Source organism: Pristiophorus japonicus, chromosome 12 (assembly GCF_044704955.1).
Source record: "Pristiophorus japonicus isolate sPriJap1 chromosome 12, sPriJap1.hap1, whole genome shotgun sequence".
In the NCBI taxonomy this organism is placed as follows: Eukaryota; Metazoa; Chordata; class Chondrichthyes; family Pristiophoridae; genus Pristiophorus; species Pristiophorus japonicus.
Genome location: NC_091988.1, coordinates 68,541,334 through 68,555,639, shown reverse-complemented (window position 1 = coordinate 68,555,639; position 14,306 = coordinate 68,541,334). Strand labels below are relative to the sequence as shown.

The 14,306-nt window shown below is 48.1% G+C and overlaps 1 protein-coding gene across 6 annotated transcripts in view; it reads left to right on the top strand.

The window, feature by feature from the left end:
• Window positions 1-14,306, top strand: part of usp19 (ubiquitin specific peptidase 19) — a 202,142-nt gene that overhangs the window by 121,258 nt on the left and 66,578 nt on the right. For all 6 annotated transcript variants that reach the window (XM_070895624.1, XM_070895620.1, XM_070895619.1 and 3 more), the window contains 2 exons: window positions 10,345-10,503; window positions 11,784-11,894. In XM_070895624.1, the coding sequence (XP_070751725.1) occupies window positions 10,345-10,503; window positions 11,784-11,894 (270 nt within the window). The remainder of the gene's footprint in view (window positions 1-10,344; window positions 10,504-11,783; window positions 11,895-14,306) is intronic.

Genomic DNA, 14,306 nt, shown 5'->3' with positions numbered 1-14,306 from the left:
GGAGCTCTCTGCTGCAGGGAGTTGTTGATGTCGGTTCGTTGGATGTATTCGGGAGGGAGTTAGATATGGCTCTTGCGGCTAAAGGGATCAAGGGGTAGGGAATGAAAGCAGGAAAGGGATACTGAGGTGATGGTCAGCCATGATTTTATTGAATGGTGGTGCAGGCTCGAAGGGCTGAATGGCCTACTCCTGCACCTATTTTCTATGTTTCTTAGACACAGTTTTTTTTTTTACAAGGGTCAGTAAAGGATTCTAGCTGGTCTAGGTCCTGATCTGGCGGGCCATAACGGGTGACTTTTCGTTTTTGATGGGCAATGGTAGCCGACTGAGAGCATCAGTGGAGTTCTCTGTGCCTATGTGGCGAATTACATAGTTATATGCAGACAGCGTGAGCACCCATCTTTGGATGTGAGCAGAGACATTGGTATTAATACCTTTGCTCTCTGAGAATAGCAATATGAGTGGCTTATGGTCAGTTTCTAACTCGAACTTAAGCCCAAACAGATACTGGTGCATTTTTTTCACTCCGTAAACGCACGCCAGAGCTGCTTTTTCAAATCATGCTGTAGGCCCTTTCGGCCTTGGACAAACTCCTGGACGCATAAGCGACCGATTACAGTGTTCCCGATTCGATTGCTTGTTGTAACACACACCCGACCTCGTACGAAGACTTATCGGAAGCTAGCACTAAACGTTTACATGGGTCATACAGAACAAGCAATTTGTTGGAACATAACGGATTTCTGGCTTTCTCAAAAGCAGCCTCTTGTGATTTCCCTCATACCCAGTCAACTCCCTTGCATAGCAGCACATGTAGAGGTTCTAGCAAGGTGCTTAACCCGGGTAGGAAATTACCAAAATAATTGAGTCCCAGGAACGACCGCAGCTCAGTCACGTTCTGTGGTCTCGGTGCTTTCTTGATGGCCTCTGTCATGGTGTTGGTGGGTCTGATGCCATCTGTCGCGATTCTTCTCCCTAAGAACTCGACCTCTGATGCCAGGAAAACATCGAGCATTTCAATCTGAGTCCCACACGATCCAGCTGACTTAGAACCTCTTCCGGGTTCTGCAAGTGTTCGATGGTGTCCCGACCTGTGATCAATATATTGTCCTGGAAAACCACGGTGCCCGGAACTGACTTTAGCAGACTCTCCATGTTCCTTTGAAAAATAGCTGCGGCCGATCGAATCCCAACTGGACATCTATTGTAGATGAACAGACCTTTGTGCGTGTTGATGCAGGTAAGGCCTTTCGAAGATTCCGCCAGCTCCTGCGTCATGTAGGCTGAAGTCAGGTCCAACTTGGTGAACGTCTTCCCTCCTGCCATCGACGCAAGTAGGTCGTCTGCCTTGGGTAGTGGGTACTGGTCCTGCAGCGAAAAACAGTTAATCATTACTCTATAGTCCCCAAAAATTCTGACCGTGCCACTGCCCTTGAGAACCGGAACAATTGGATTGGCCAACTCGTTGAACTCAACCGATGCGATGATGCCCTCTCGTTACAGCCTGTCCAGCTCGATCTCTTTCTCTCGCATCATGTATGGCACCGCATATGCCTTGTTGTGTACCGGGAACCAAGTGGATCTGCTCCTTCGCCCCAGAGAAATTTCCAATGCCTGGCTCAAACAACGATGGGAACTTGCTCAAAACCTGGGCACATGAGGCATCGTCGACAGACGAAAGCACTCAGATGTCGTCCCAGTTCCAGTATATTTTTCCCAGCTAGCTTCTGCTGAACAGTGTGGGGCCATCTTCTGGTGTAATCCATAATGGTAGTTCATGCACCGCTCCATCATAGACTTTTACTGCTGCACTGCCAATTACAGGGATCAGTTTGGGCCTTGGTGCCTTGTTGCACCACAGCCTCTCGAAGGCCTTTTTGCTCATGGTAGACTGACTTGCACCAGTGTCCAATTCCATGGATACTGGAATTCCGTTCAGTTCAACTTTTAACATGATCAGTGGACATTTCGTGGTGAAGGTGTGTACCACGTACACTTCTGCCTCCTCGGTTCGAGTCTCTAGTTCCGTTTGATCCGCCATGGATCGGTCTTGCTCTGCAACATGGTGGTTTGCAGCTCGTCTGCACATTCCCTGGAGGTGTCCAATTGTTCCACAGCCTTTGCACACATAGTGTTTGAAGCGGCATTGATGGGCTCGATGATCACGTTTGCAGCGCCAACAAGGTGTTACTTGCCTCTCATTCACACTTTATGGTGGACTCTCAGTCATCTGAGGTCATACAGCTGCTGGCGTGTAGGTTCTGCCATATGCATTCTTGCCTGAAAACGACGTTACTTTGTGTACAGTACTTGCCGATGCATCTTTATGCTGTGAAATTTGTTCGGTGTTATCGCTGGTGGACATAAATGCCTGGGCTATCGTTATGGCTTTACTCAAGTTCGGTGTTTCAATAGTTTGTGATGGATAACCTCATGGCCAGTGCCAAGCACAAAAATGTCTCTTAGCATTTGCTCCAGGAATCCACCGAATTTGCAATGTCCTGCAAGGCACCTTAGTTCGGCGACATAGCTCGCCACTTCCTGACCTTCAGACTATTGACATTTATAAAATCGATACCTTGCCATCAGAACGCTCTCCTTCGGATTTAGGTGCTCAAGAACCAACGTACACAGCTCTTCATACGATTTCACCAGAGCAAGAAGATTCTTCATGAGGCCATAGGTTGTTGCCCCGCAGACGGTGAGTAGGATCGCCCTTCGTTTGTCGACTTTCCCATTCCCTTCCAGCTCGTTGGCCACAAAGTATTGGTTGAGTCGCTCCACGAAGGCTTCCCAATCGTCACTTTCTGAGAATTTCTCCAGGATATCGACAGTTCTCTGCATTTTCGCGTGATGGTTCGTTATCTATTACTCGTCGCCAGTTGTTATGTCTCAAATAAAACAATGCGACTGACTACTGCAGACTTGAGTAAGTGTGACCTTAGTCTCTTTATTCTGACTCCCGAGTGCTGGCACAGCATGGGAGGCCTGCTTATATGCAGTGCTCCCAAGGGATGCTAGGATCCCTTGGGACTCCAACAGATGCGCCCTCTGGTGCCCGTAGAAGGCTGGTTACAAGGTGTTGCATGCATAACAAGATGGGTGTTCCTTTTCCCAGAGAATAGTAGATATGTGGAGCATGTTGCTAGCTTGTGCGGTGAGTGCTGATTCACTGCATAACTTCAGGAGAGAGCTGACTGGGACGGAGATTGCATCATTCAAGAGGTGGGTACTATTATGTATGGAGAAAGAGTCAGACTGAACACTGTGAGCTCAAAATCAAGTGTGACCATAGTCTTTTACTGCAGATCCAAACTGTGAGGCCTCCTTAAATACCTGTGCTCCCAAATCCCTTGGGACTCCAGCGGATGAGCCCTCTGGTGGCTGTACAGAGTAAATACAAGTTTACATATATAACACTCCTCTGCTCCCGCCCCCCGCAAAGGCAATAGTGTAACTATTTACAATGTGAGTCGATCTGAGGCCCTTCTTGCCCTGGTTGATTGTCTCGGTGTGAACGCTGGTGTTGTTGAATCATTTGTTGGGCCCTCGCTGAGCTGCTGTGCAGCTGGCCTTGCTGGGCTGCCTGGTGTGTTGGGCCCTGCTGGGCTTCTGTGGATGATGGGATCTGCTTCGTGGTTAACCGTAATGTCAGTTGCCATAGGTGTGTATGTTGGGGGGGTCAAAGAAGGTGGGGTCCAAGGTGGGTTGCTCAGGGTAGTCCGTGAATCTGAGTTTGATTTGGTCCAAGTGTTTACGGTGAATTGAGTCCATTTGAAAGTTTGACCCGAAACACCTTGCTCCCCTCTTCAGCCACGACAGTGCCGGGAAGCCATTGGGACCTTGTCCATAATTCAATACAAATACTGGATCATTGATTTCAATCTCGCGTGACACATTTGCGCTATCATGGACAGGTAGAGAGCAGGCAGCTTCAACACTTTGTTGAAGCTGCCTGCTCTCTACCTGTTCATGTAGATCAGGGTGAACTAACGAGAGCCTTGTCTTAAGTGCTCTTTTCATGAACAGTTCAGCAGGTGGGATCTCAATGAGCGAGTGGGGTCTCGTGTGGTAGCTAAGCAGGACTCTGGATAGGCGAGTCTGTAGTGAGCCTTCAGTTACCCTCTTCAAGCCTTGCTTGATGGTTTGCACTGCTCTTTCTGCCTGATCATTGGACGCTGGTTTAAACGGGGTAGATGTGACATGTTTGGTCCCGTAACGGGATCAAACATGAATTCTTTGAACTCAGCACTGGTAAAACATGGCCCGTTGTTGCTTACCAGGATATCGGATAAGCCGTGAGTGGCAAACATGGCCTGCAGGCTTTCAGTAGTGGCAGCAGACGTGCTAGCCGACATTATCTCACATTCAATCCACTTAGAATACGCGTCTAAACCACAAGGAACTTTTTGTCCGAGAACGGGCCTGTACCCTCGACCACGGTTTGGAGGGCCAAGACCATAAACTTAGCGCCGCCTCCCTGGGTACATTGCTTAACTGCGAGCATGTATTACATCTGTGAACACAGGACTCCAAGTCTGCATCGATACGTGGGATCTGGCAATCGCTTTCATCATTACGATGCTTGGGTGGGTACTGTGGAGGTCACTGATGAAGGTGTCTCTGCCCTTCTTGGGGACCACTACTCAATTGCCCCACAGAAGGCAGTCTGCTTGTATAGACATTTCATCTTTGCGCTGCTGGAACGGCTTTATCTCTTCCTGCATTTCCACTGGGATACTGGACCAGCTCCCGTGAAGCACACAGCTTTTGACTGGAGATAATAAGGGGAACCTGGCTTGTCCAGGTTTTGATCTGCCAGGCAGTGACGGGTAATTGCTCACTCTTAAATGCTTCCATAACCATAGCTAGATCTGCGGGCTGCGCCATTTCCACCCCCGTGGTGGGCGATGGCAGCCTACTGAGAGCATCGGCGCAGCTTTCTGTGGCTGGCCTGTGGCGGATGGCGTAGTTGTATGCGGACAACGTGAGCGCCCATTTCTGGATTTTATTTATCCCTTTACTCTCAGGAATTATAAGTGGCTTATGGTCAGTTTCCAATTCAAACTTTAGCCCAAACAGATATTGATGCATTTTCTTTACCCCATAGACACACGCTAACGTTTCTTTCTCAATCATGCTGTAGGCTATCTCAGCCTTAGACTCCTGGATGCGTAAACAACCGGTTGCAGTTTCCCGAAATTATTAGCTTGTTGCAATACCCGACGCCATATGACGACGCATCACAAGCTGGTACCAAATGCTTACATGGATCATACAACACAAGCAATTTGTTTGAGCATAACAATTTTCTCGCTTTTACAAAGGCATTTTCTTGGCTTTTGCCCCAAACCCGTTCGTCCCCTTTTCGTAGTAAGACATGCAGTGGTTCTAACAGTGTGATGAGACCCGGGAAGAAGTTACCAAAATAGTTCAGGAGTCCCAGAAACGACCACAGCTCCGTCACATTCTGTGGCCTCGGTGCGTTCATCTTCGCGTTGGTGGGCCTGGTGCCGTCCGCCGGAATCCTCCTTCCCAAGAACTCCACTTCAAGCGCTAGGAAAACGCACTTCGAGCGTTTTAACCTGAGCCCCACGCGGTTGAGTCGACTAAGAACCACCTCCAGATTCTACAGATGCTCGGCTGTGTTCCGACCTGTGACCAAGAATTCGTCCTGGAAGACCACGGTGTGCGGGACCGACTTCAGTAAGCTTTCCATGTTTCTTTGGAATATCGCCGCCGCTGATCGAATTCCAAACGGGCATCTGTTATAAATAAAAAGACCTTTGTGCGTGTTGATGCAGGTGAGGCTCTTCGATGATTCCTCCAGTTCCTGCGTCATGTAGGCTGAAGTCAGATCCAGCTTCGTGAATGTCTCTCCTCCCGCCAGCGTTGCAAAGAGGTCGTTGGCCTTTGGTAGTGGATATTGGTCTTGCAGGGAGAAATGATTGATAGTTACTTTGTAATCGCCACAGATTCTGACGGTGCCGTCTCCCTTGAGGACAGGAACGATCGGGCTGGCCCACTCGTTGAACTCGATCGGTGAAATGATGCCCTCTCTTTGCAGCCGGTCTAGCTCGATCTCTACCCTTTCTCTCATCATGTACGGTACTGTTCTCGCCTTGTGATGGATGGGTTGCCCTCCAGGAATTAGGTGGATCTGCACTTTTGCTCCTTGGAATTTCCCGATGCCTGGTTCGAACAGCGAAGGGAACTTGTTTAAGACCTGGGCACACGAAGTGTCGTCAGCGGGCAATAGCACTTGGACGTCGTTCCAGTTCCAGCATATCTTTCCCAGCCAGCTCCTGCCAGCAGCATGGGACCATCGCCCGGTACCACCCAGAGTGGTAGCTTGTGCACCGCTCCATCGTAGGAGACCTTTATGGTAGCACTTTCGCGTAAGTTCTTAGTTTCGTATGAATTGGAGTTCAGATTGGCCTTGAGGCCTTTTTGCACCACAGTCTTTCGAAAGTCTTTTTGTTCAACATTCAGCATTATCGGGGGACAATTCGTGGTGAATGTGCGCACCCCATGTCCCTCTGCCTCCGCAGTCTGTGGCTCTGGTTTGTCGTGATCCTCTGTGGATCTGTCCTCCTCTGCAACGTGGTGGTTTGCAGGTTTAACAGGATTTGCAGCTCGCTTGCACACTCATTGGAGGTGTCCCATTGTTCCTCAGCCCTTGCAAACGTAGCCTTTGAATCGGCATGAATGGAAACGATGATCACCCCCGCAGCGCCAACAAGGTGTTAATGGCCTTGCATTCATCACCCTTGATGGTGGACTCTGAGACATCTGCCGACGTGCAGCTGCAGGTATGTGTGACCTGCCCTGTATGTTACGATTCGAAAACATCACTTTGTTCACAGTACTTGTAGCAGCACTTGTGTGCTGAGAGATTTGCTTCGTATTGTCACTGGTGGCAATCAACGCCTGTGCTATCGCTATGGCCTTACTCAAGGTTGGGGTCTCTACAGTCAAAAGTTTACGAAGTATGGTTTCGTGGCCAATGCCAAGTACGAAAATGTCTCTGAGCATGTGCTCCAAGTGTCCTTCAAATTCGCAATGTCCTGCAAAGCATCTTAGCTCAGCGACATAACTCACCACTTCCTGGCCTTCAGACCTTTTCTAGGTGTAGAACCGGTACCTCGCCATCGGAGCGCTTTCCTTCGGGTTCAAATGCTCTCGGACCAGTGTGCACAAATCGTCGTATGGTTTCTCCGTGGGTTTCGCTGGAGTGAGCAGATTCTTCATGAGACCATATGTTGGTGCCCCACAGACGGTGAGGAGGATCACCAGGGTGCCCACTGTTCTCTGCATCTTTGGGTTCGCTATCTATATCTCCAGTTGTTATGTATGGAGAAAGAGTCAGACTGAACACTGAGCTCAAAGTAAAGTGTGACCATCGTCTTTTATTGCAGGTCTCCAGAGTGCATCTCCAACCTGTGAGGCCTCCTTAAATAATTGTGCTCCCAAAGAATTATGGGATCCCTTGGGACTCCAGGGAATGAGTCCTCTGGTGGCTGTAGAGTAAATACAAGTTTACATATATAACAACTACTACATTATACAAGTCATGGTCAATGTGGATCCTGGACTAATTTCAATCGGTATGGAATTTTCCAAAAAATGTTACCTCCTAATTGACTTGGGGTTTTTAACGTGATTCACCTCTCTGAAGATCGGCCATGATTTAATTAAATACTATAACAGGTTCGAGGGGCCGAATGGGCCTCCTCTTGTTCCTGTGTAACAGACTCGAGGGGCCGAATGGGCCTCCTCCTGTTCCTGTGTAACAGACTCGAGGGGCCGAATGGGCCTCCTCCTGTTCCTGTGTAACAGACTCGAGGGGCCGAATGGGCCTCCTCCTGTTCCTGTGTAACAGACTCGAGGGGCCGAATGGGCCTCCTCCTGTTCCTGTGTAACAGACTCGAGGGGCCGAATGGGCCGCCTCCTGTTTCTGTGTAACAGGTTTGAGGGGCTGAATAACAGTGTTCCCCCTAAAGTGCACGGCCATGCCCCAATCGGGAGGTCACACACAGGTCGCTCACCAGCTGCTGCCGCTGGAAACGATGCCGTGTAACAAGTTTAAAGGGACCGTGCACCAAAAGAAATTGGAGGGAACATTGCTGAATGACCACCTCCTGTTTGTATGCCACAGGCTCAAGGGGCTGAACGGCCTTCTGGTCCTGTGTTTACACGGCGCCCAGGCGGGATAAAGTGTATGTTGACGTGATGCTTAAGGCATCACAAATGTGTGGGAGAGGCTAGATGGAGTTTTTGTGTGGCCACAACGGTGTGCCCAGCCTCACCGTGAAAACCCTCAGCAAGTGACAACGGCTGGCAGCAGAAATTGCGGCTTCTCAATAGCTCTCTCAGTCTTGCGCTGTTTCTGTGCTGTCGTCAGCCTGTCCAAACACCTTATACTTCTCTTCAAACAAAGCTCCCTCCTCTTTCATTGGTATCTGGCTGCTCGTTCAGCTGCAGCGGGGATGATGCAGCAGTGAGCAGTTGCAGCACAGCTGTGTTCACTACTCAAACTCCTGCTCGCAAGGCCACTTTACTGGGTCAGTTATACAACACAGCGCAGAATCAAAACTGTGTGACCTTATTAGGAGCATAGGAACAGGAGGGAATGGCCTGTTCCGCCATTCAATTAGATTATGGCTGATCTGTATCTTAACTCCATCTACCCCCCTTTGGTTCCGTAACCCTTAATACCCTTGCCGAACAATAAACTATCGATCTGTTTTGAAATTTTCAATTCTGGCTTTATTCAACAGTGCTTTCAGTCACCCTCTCTCCTACTGTCAGCCATGGCTCAGTGGATAGCACTCTTGCCTCTGAGTCAGAAGGTTGTGGGTTCAAGTCCCACTCCAGGGACTTGAGCACAAAAATCAAGGCCGACACTCGCTGTCTTCCAGATGAAATGTTAAACCGAGGCCCTGTCTGTTAAGGGGTGATCTGATCGAAGGTTAAGGGGTGATCTGATCGAAGATCTGATCAAAGTTTTTAGGATATTAAGGGGAACCAATAGGGTGGATAGAGAGAAACTATTTCTGCTGGTTGCGGAGTCTAGCACTAGGGGGCATAGTCTAAAAATTAGAGCCAGACCTTTCAGGAATGAAATTAAGAAACACTTCTACACACATAGAGTGGTAGAAGTTTGGAACGCACTTCCGCCAGCGGCAGTTAATGCTAGATCAATTAATTTTAAATAGGATATTGATAGCTTTTTGTTAACCAAAGGTATTAAGGTATATGGGCCAAAGGAAGGTATATGGAGTTGGATCGCAGATCAGCCATGATCTTATCGAATGATGAAACAGGCTCGAGGGGTTAAATGGCCTTTTCCTGTTGCTATGTCTGCTCTCAGGTGGATGTAAAACATCTCATGGCACTATTTCAAAGAAAAGCAGGAACATTATCCCTGGTGCCCTGATAATATTTATCCTTCAATCAATATTGCTTAAACAGATTATCTGGTCATTATCACTTTGCTGTTTGTGGGAGCTTGCTGTGCGCAAATTGGCTGCCGCATTTCCTACATTACAACAGTGATTGCACTTCAAAAAGTAATTAATTGGTTGTAAGGCTCTTTGGGACGTCCGGTGGTCGTGAAAGACGCTGTATAAATGCAAGTCTTTTTAACTTCCTGCTCCGTACCCATCTCAAACCTCCACCCCCCTGTCCGGCCCCGTGAATTCTGTCAGATGCTTCTTAATGTGAGGTTGTGTTCATACCGTTTCAAGGCACATTATGGGCAAGTGATTGGCTGCAAGACGGATGTATGTGTGAATGTGTGAGGGACATGGCTGAAAGAACAACTAAGTGCATCAATTATATGGGTGCTTTTGAAGGAGGGGAGAGAGGTAGCTAGATGGAGAGGGTGTGGAACTGAATTGCAGAATGTGGTTACAGAATTCAACCTCACTGACAGCAGCGTGGGGGCAGAGGAGGTGTGCAGCAGTCCAGCTTCAGCCCTACAGCTGGAGAGGATTGCAGAGGGAGGGGGAGAGGGTGGGACAAGACCATGGGGGGCGGGGGGGAGGAGGAAAGGTGCGCTGTACCCTGGCGAGGGTGGAGGGGGCATTAGGGCACTGTAACCCGGGGAGGGGTGGGGGCACACAGGGCACTGGGACGAGGGGCGCATTCATGCGCTGTGCCTCAGCCCCACCTTCAGAAGAGGAGCAAACTATTGGGGATAAAAGGAAAACAACTTTTGTTGGATATTTTGCGCAAACGGGGTCCTAAACCTATCACCAAGACGACCCAAATACGTATAAAATTTAGTTGCTTTGGCTCCACTGTGCACACTCGCTACATGACTTCTCTCTTTTCCCCCAGGCTATTGTGGCAAGTAAAGCAAGCCAGTTCACTGGTTACGCACAGCACGACGCCCAGGAGTTTATGGCGTTTCTGTTGGATGGCCTCCATGAGGACCTCAATAGAATACAGAACAAACCGTACACTGAGACGGTGGATTCCGATGGACGCCCAGATGAGGTATGTCACGTGCTGGAGAACGCTCGGACCTGTAATTCCAACTGTTGCCTTGTTGCCGCACAGCTGTCCCAATATTAAGTGGCTTTTGTATCTGTGCCACTCGCCAGTGCAATGCACCTTTTTTAACCTGATGTTCCACATTTAATTAAACGTTGGTGTAGTCACAGCGAACTCGTGCAGTTTTGGACTCAGTTGTACAAAGGACAGGCACGGAGAGCGTACAATGTAGATTCACCAACTCTAGTTATGTGGAGAGGCCTTTCCAGAGAAGACTAAAAAGAGATTAAGTCTCATCTCCCCTCTGGTTCTTTTGCCGATTGCCTTAAATCTGTGTCCTCTGGTTACTGACCCTCCTGCCACTAGAAACTGTTTCTCCTTATTTACTCTATCAAAACCCCTCATGTTTTGAACACCGCTATCAAATCTCCCCTTAACCTTCTCTGCTCCAAAGAGAGCATTCCCAGCTTCTCCAGTCTCTCCACATCACTGAAGTCCCTCATCCCTGGGACCATCGAGTAAATCTCTCTGCACCCGCTCCAAGGCCTTGACATCCTTCCTAAAGTGCGGTGCCCAGAGTTGGACACACTGCTCCGGCTGGGACCGAGGCAGCGATTTTTAAGAGGTTTAGCATAACATTCTTATTTTCATACACACAGCCTCTATAAAGCCCGGGATCCCGTATGCTTTAATCAGCTTGTCCTGCCGCCACTTGCTGACTGACTGCTTGGCCTGTCACCAATGGCACGTTAAATCAATTTTCAGTCTTAATTTATCTTTCTAGCGCTGGCTGGTTGCGGGGCATGTGTAAAAGCCAGCGAGCGGCAGCTTACCAGGAACGTTGGTTAAGCCTGCTGTTGGTAGAAAACCCAGGCGATGCTTCATGTGTTCATGAGCACTAATTATGCAGCTGGTCAATCTCCATTTTCAGCCACTATTTTGCTGTGCATTCCAATCTCTTTCAGTTGCTGCAATACTTCCCAAGTGCCTGTGGGTGGCGGTGCTGGGTCTGTGCCTGGTCTCTAGCAGGTTTTGTGCTGTTGCAATCCTAATACCTAGTGCTATGGAGTCTTCATGTATTAGGACAGTAAATCTACCGATACACCATGCTGGGGGCTGAGATTCTGGCTGGAGAATCCCAGAGAGTGGGCCCATAGAATCGTATAGGTCAAGATTTGACCTGACTGTCGGCTGGTGTGGTGAAAATCAAAGAGAGGTTTCAGCACTTTTTTTGTTCCATCTGCAATGTATCCTGTTCCTTCACTTCTGCCCATGTCGCACAGGTGGTGGCAGAGGAGGCCTGGGAACGTCACAAGATGAGAAATGATTCCTTTATCGTGGATCTGTTCCAGGGCCAGTACAAGTCCAAGCTGGTGTGCCCCATGTGTTTCAAGGTGAGAGACTGGCTAGGTAAATGGGTCAGGGTGGGCTGGGTGCCGGTGGGAGGGTGCAGTTCTTCAAATTGCCGACTGCACTCCCAGGGCTCAGAACCGAGGCCCCGTCTGCCCCCTCAGGTGGACATAAATGATCCTACGGCACTATTTCGACGAGATTAAATGATTTGATAGGGTAGATAGAGAGAAACTATTTCCTCTGGTGGGGGGAGTCCAGGACAAGGGAGTGTAACCTTAAAATTAGAGCCTGGCTGTTCAGGGGTGATGTCAGGAAGCACTTCTTCACACAAAGGGTGCTGGGAATCTGGAACTCTCTCTCCTCAAAAAGCTGCTGAAGCTGGAGGGTAAATTGAAAACATCAAAACTAAGATTGATAGATTTTTGTTAGGCAAGGGTATCAAGTGTTACGGAACTCGGGTGGAATGGAGTTAAGATACGGATGAGCCATGATCTAATTGATCTAACAGGCCATAGGGGCCGAAAAACCTTCTGCTGCTGTTATGTTTCAGTGTAAGCAAGGAAAAGCACAGGTTCAGGAAAAGGGAGGGTGTGACTGTTGGGGACCCGGGATTTAGGAGAGGTGGAGAAGGAGGTCCTGCAGACACTGGTCCTGTCCAACAGGTACGATGTACTCGCTACCTGTGAGGACAAGGAGAAGGACTGCGGGGAGGACAGTCACAATGCAGACCAAGGCAGCGTGGCTCAGGAGGCTGTCGGGGGGAGGAGGAGGGCGGGGTGGGGAGCAGAATAGAAATGTGTTGGTGATAGTGGAATCTCTAAGTAGGGGGATAGATAGCATCCTCTGCAGCCAAGAACGAGAATCCTGAAGGGTGTGTTGCCTACCCGGTGCCAGGGTAAGGGAATCTCACGGTGGCTGGAGAGGAACTTGGAAAGGGAGCGAGTAAATCCAGTTGTTGTGGTCCATGTTGGAACAAATGACATAGGTAGGAACAGGGAAGAGGTCCTGCTGAAACAGTATTAGGAGTTAGGCTCTAAATTAAAAAGAAGGACCTCAAGGGTAATGAGCTCTGGATTATTGCCCGAGCCATGGCAAATTGGTATAGAGCAGACAGATCAGGAGAATTAACATGTGGATAAAAGGTTGGTGTGGGAAGGAGGGGTTCCTTTTCATGGGGCACTGACACCAGTTCTGGGACAGGAAGGAGCTGTACCGATGGGTCAGGCTGCACCTGAACTGGAATGGGACCCGTGTCCGAGCAAAAAGGGTAAATAGGGAGCTGGCAAAGGCTTTAAACTGGTAAGATGGGGGTAAGGATCTACAAGAAACGTAACCAGCCTAAATTTAAACAAAACAGGAAAAGAGAGCATAGGAAAGAATAAAGTAAGAGGGGGACATTGATAGCAAGAGAATAAGACGATGGTTAAACTTAGTGAGAGGAAATCCTATTAAAAATGAGTTACACTGTCTGTGCAGCAATAAAACAGGGGAGTTGGAGACAATCATGCGTTGTGAGGAACCAGACATAGTAGGGATTACTGAGACATGGCTAAGCAAAAATCAGGACTGGAAGTTAAACATTGCAGGGTGTAACATATTTAGAAAAGATAGAGGGGGGAAAAGGGAGGTGGGGTAGCTGTACTTGTTGGGGATAACATAATAGGGATAACATGGAAAAAAGTGACACCACTATCAGCAAGATAAAAATAGAATCCATATAGATAGAGATAAAAGATAATAAAGGATCAATCACACTAATGGGTGTAGTGTACAGACTACTTAATAGTGGAAGAGAGGTGGAAGAAAAAATATGCAGACAAATTAGGGAAAAGAGTAAAAACCATAGAATAATAATCATGGGGGATTTCAACTACCCTGATAATTGGACAGAAGAGGTAGGTAAAGTGGATAAGGGAGCGGAGTTCCTACAATGTGTACAAGACTCATTTCTAACCCAACATGTAAAAAGCCCAACAAGGGAGAATTCGCTATTGGATCTAGTAATGGGGAATGAACCAGAGCAGATAAGAGAAGTAAAAGTAGGGGAATATCTAGGCAATAGTGACCATATATAATATGCTTTAAGATGATAATTGAGAAGGACACAAGTATGATGAAAACCAGGGTAATAGATTGGAGAAAAGCTGATTTTGAGGGTCTGAGAATAGAACTTGGGAAAATGAAATGTCCAACAAAATTGGCAAAAAAATGATGTAGAACAGCATAGGAAACATTTAAAATGATGTTCAGCAGAGTGCAGGAACAATATATTCCACAAAAGAAAAGAACAAACTAAACACTAATGAGACTCCATGGATGAATAAAGCCATAAGGGAACAATTGAGGGTAAGGAAAGAGGCATACATTAAGTACATAGAAAGCAGCAGAGTGCATGATAAGGGAGAATACGAAGAGATTCGGAGAGAAGACAAAAAAACAATTAGGAAGGCAAA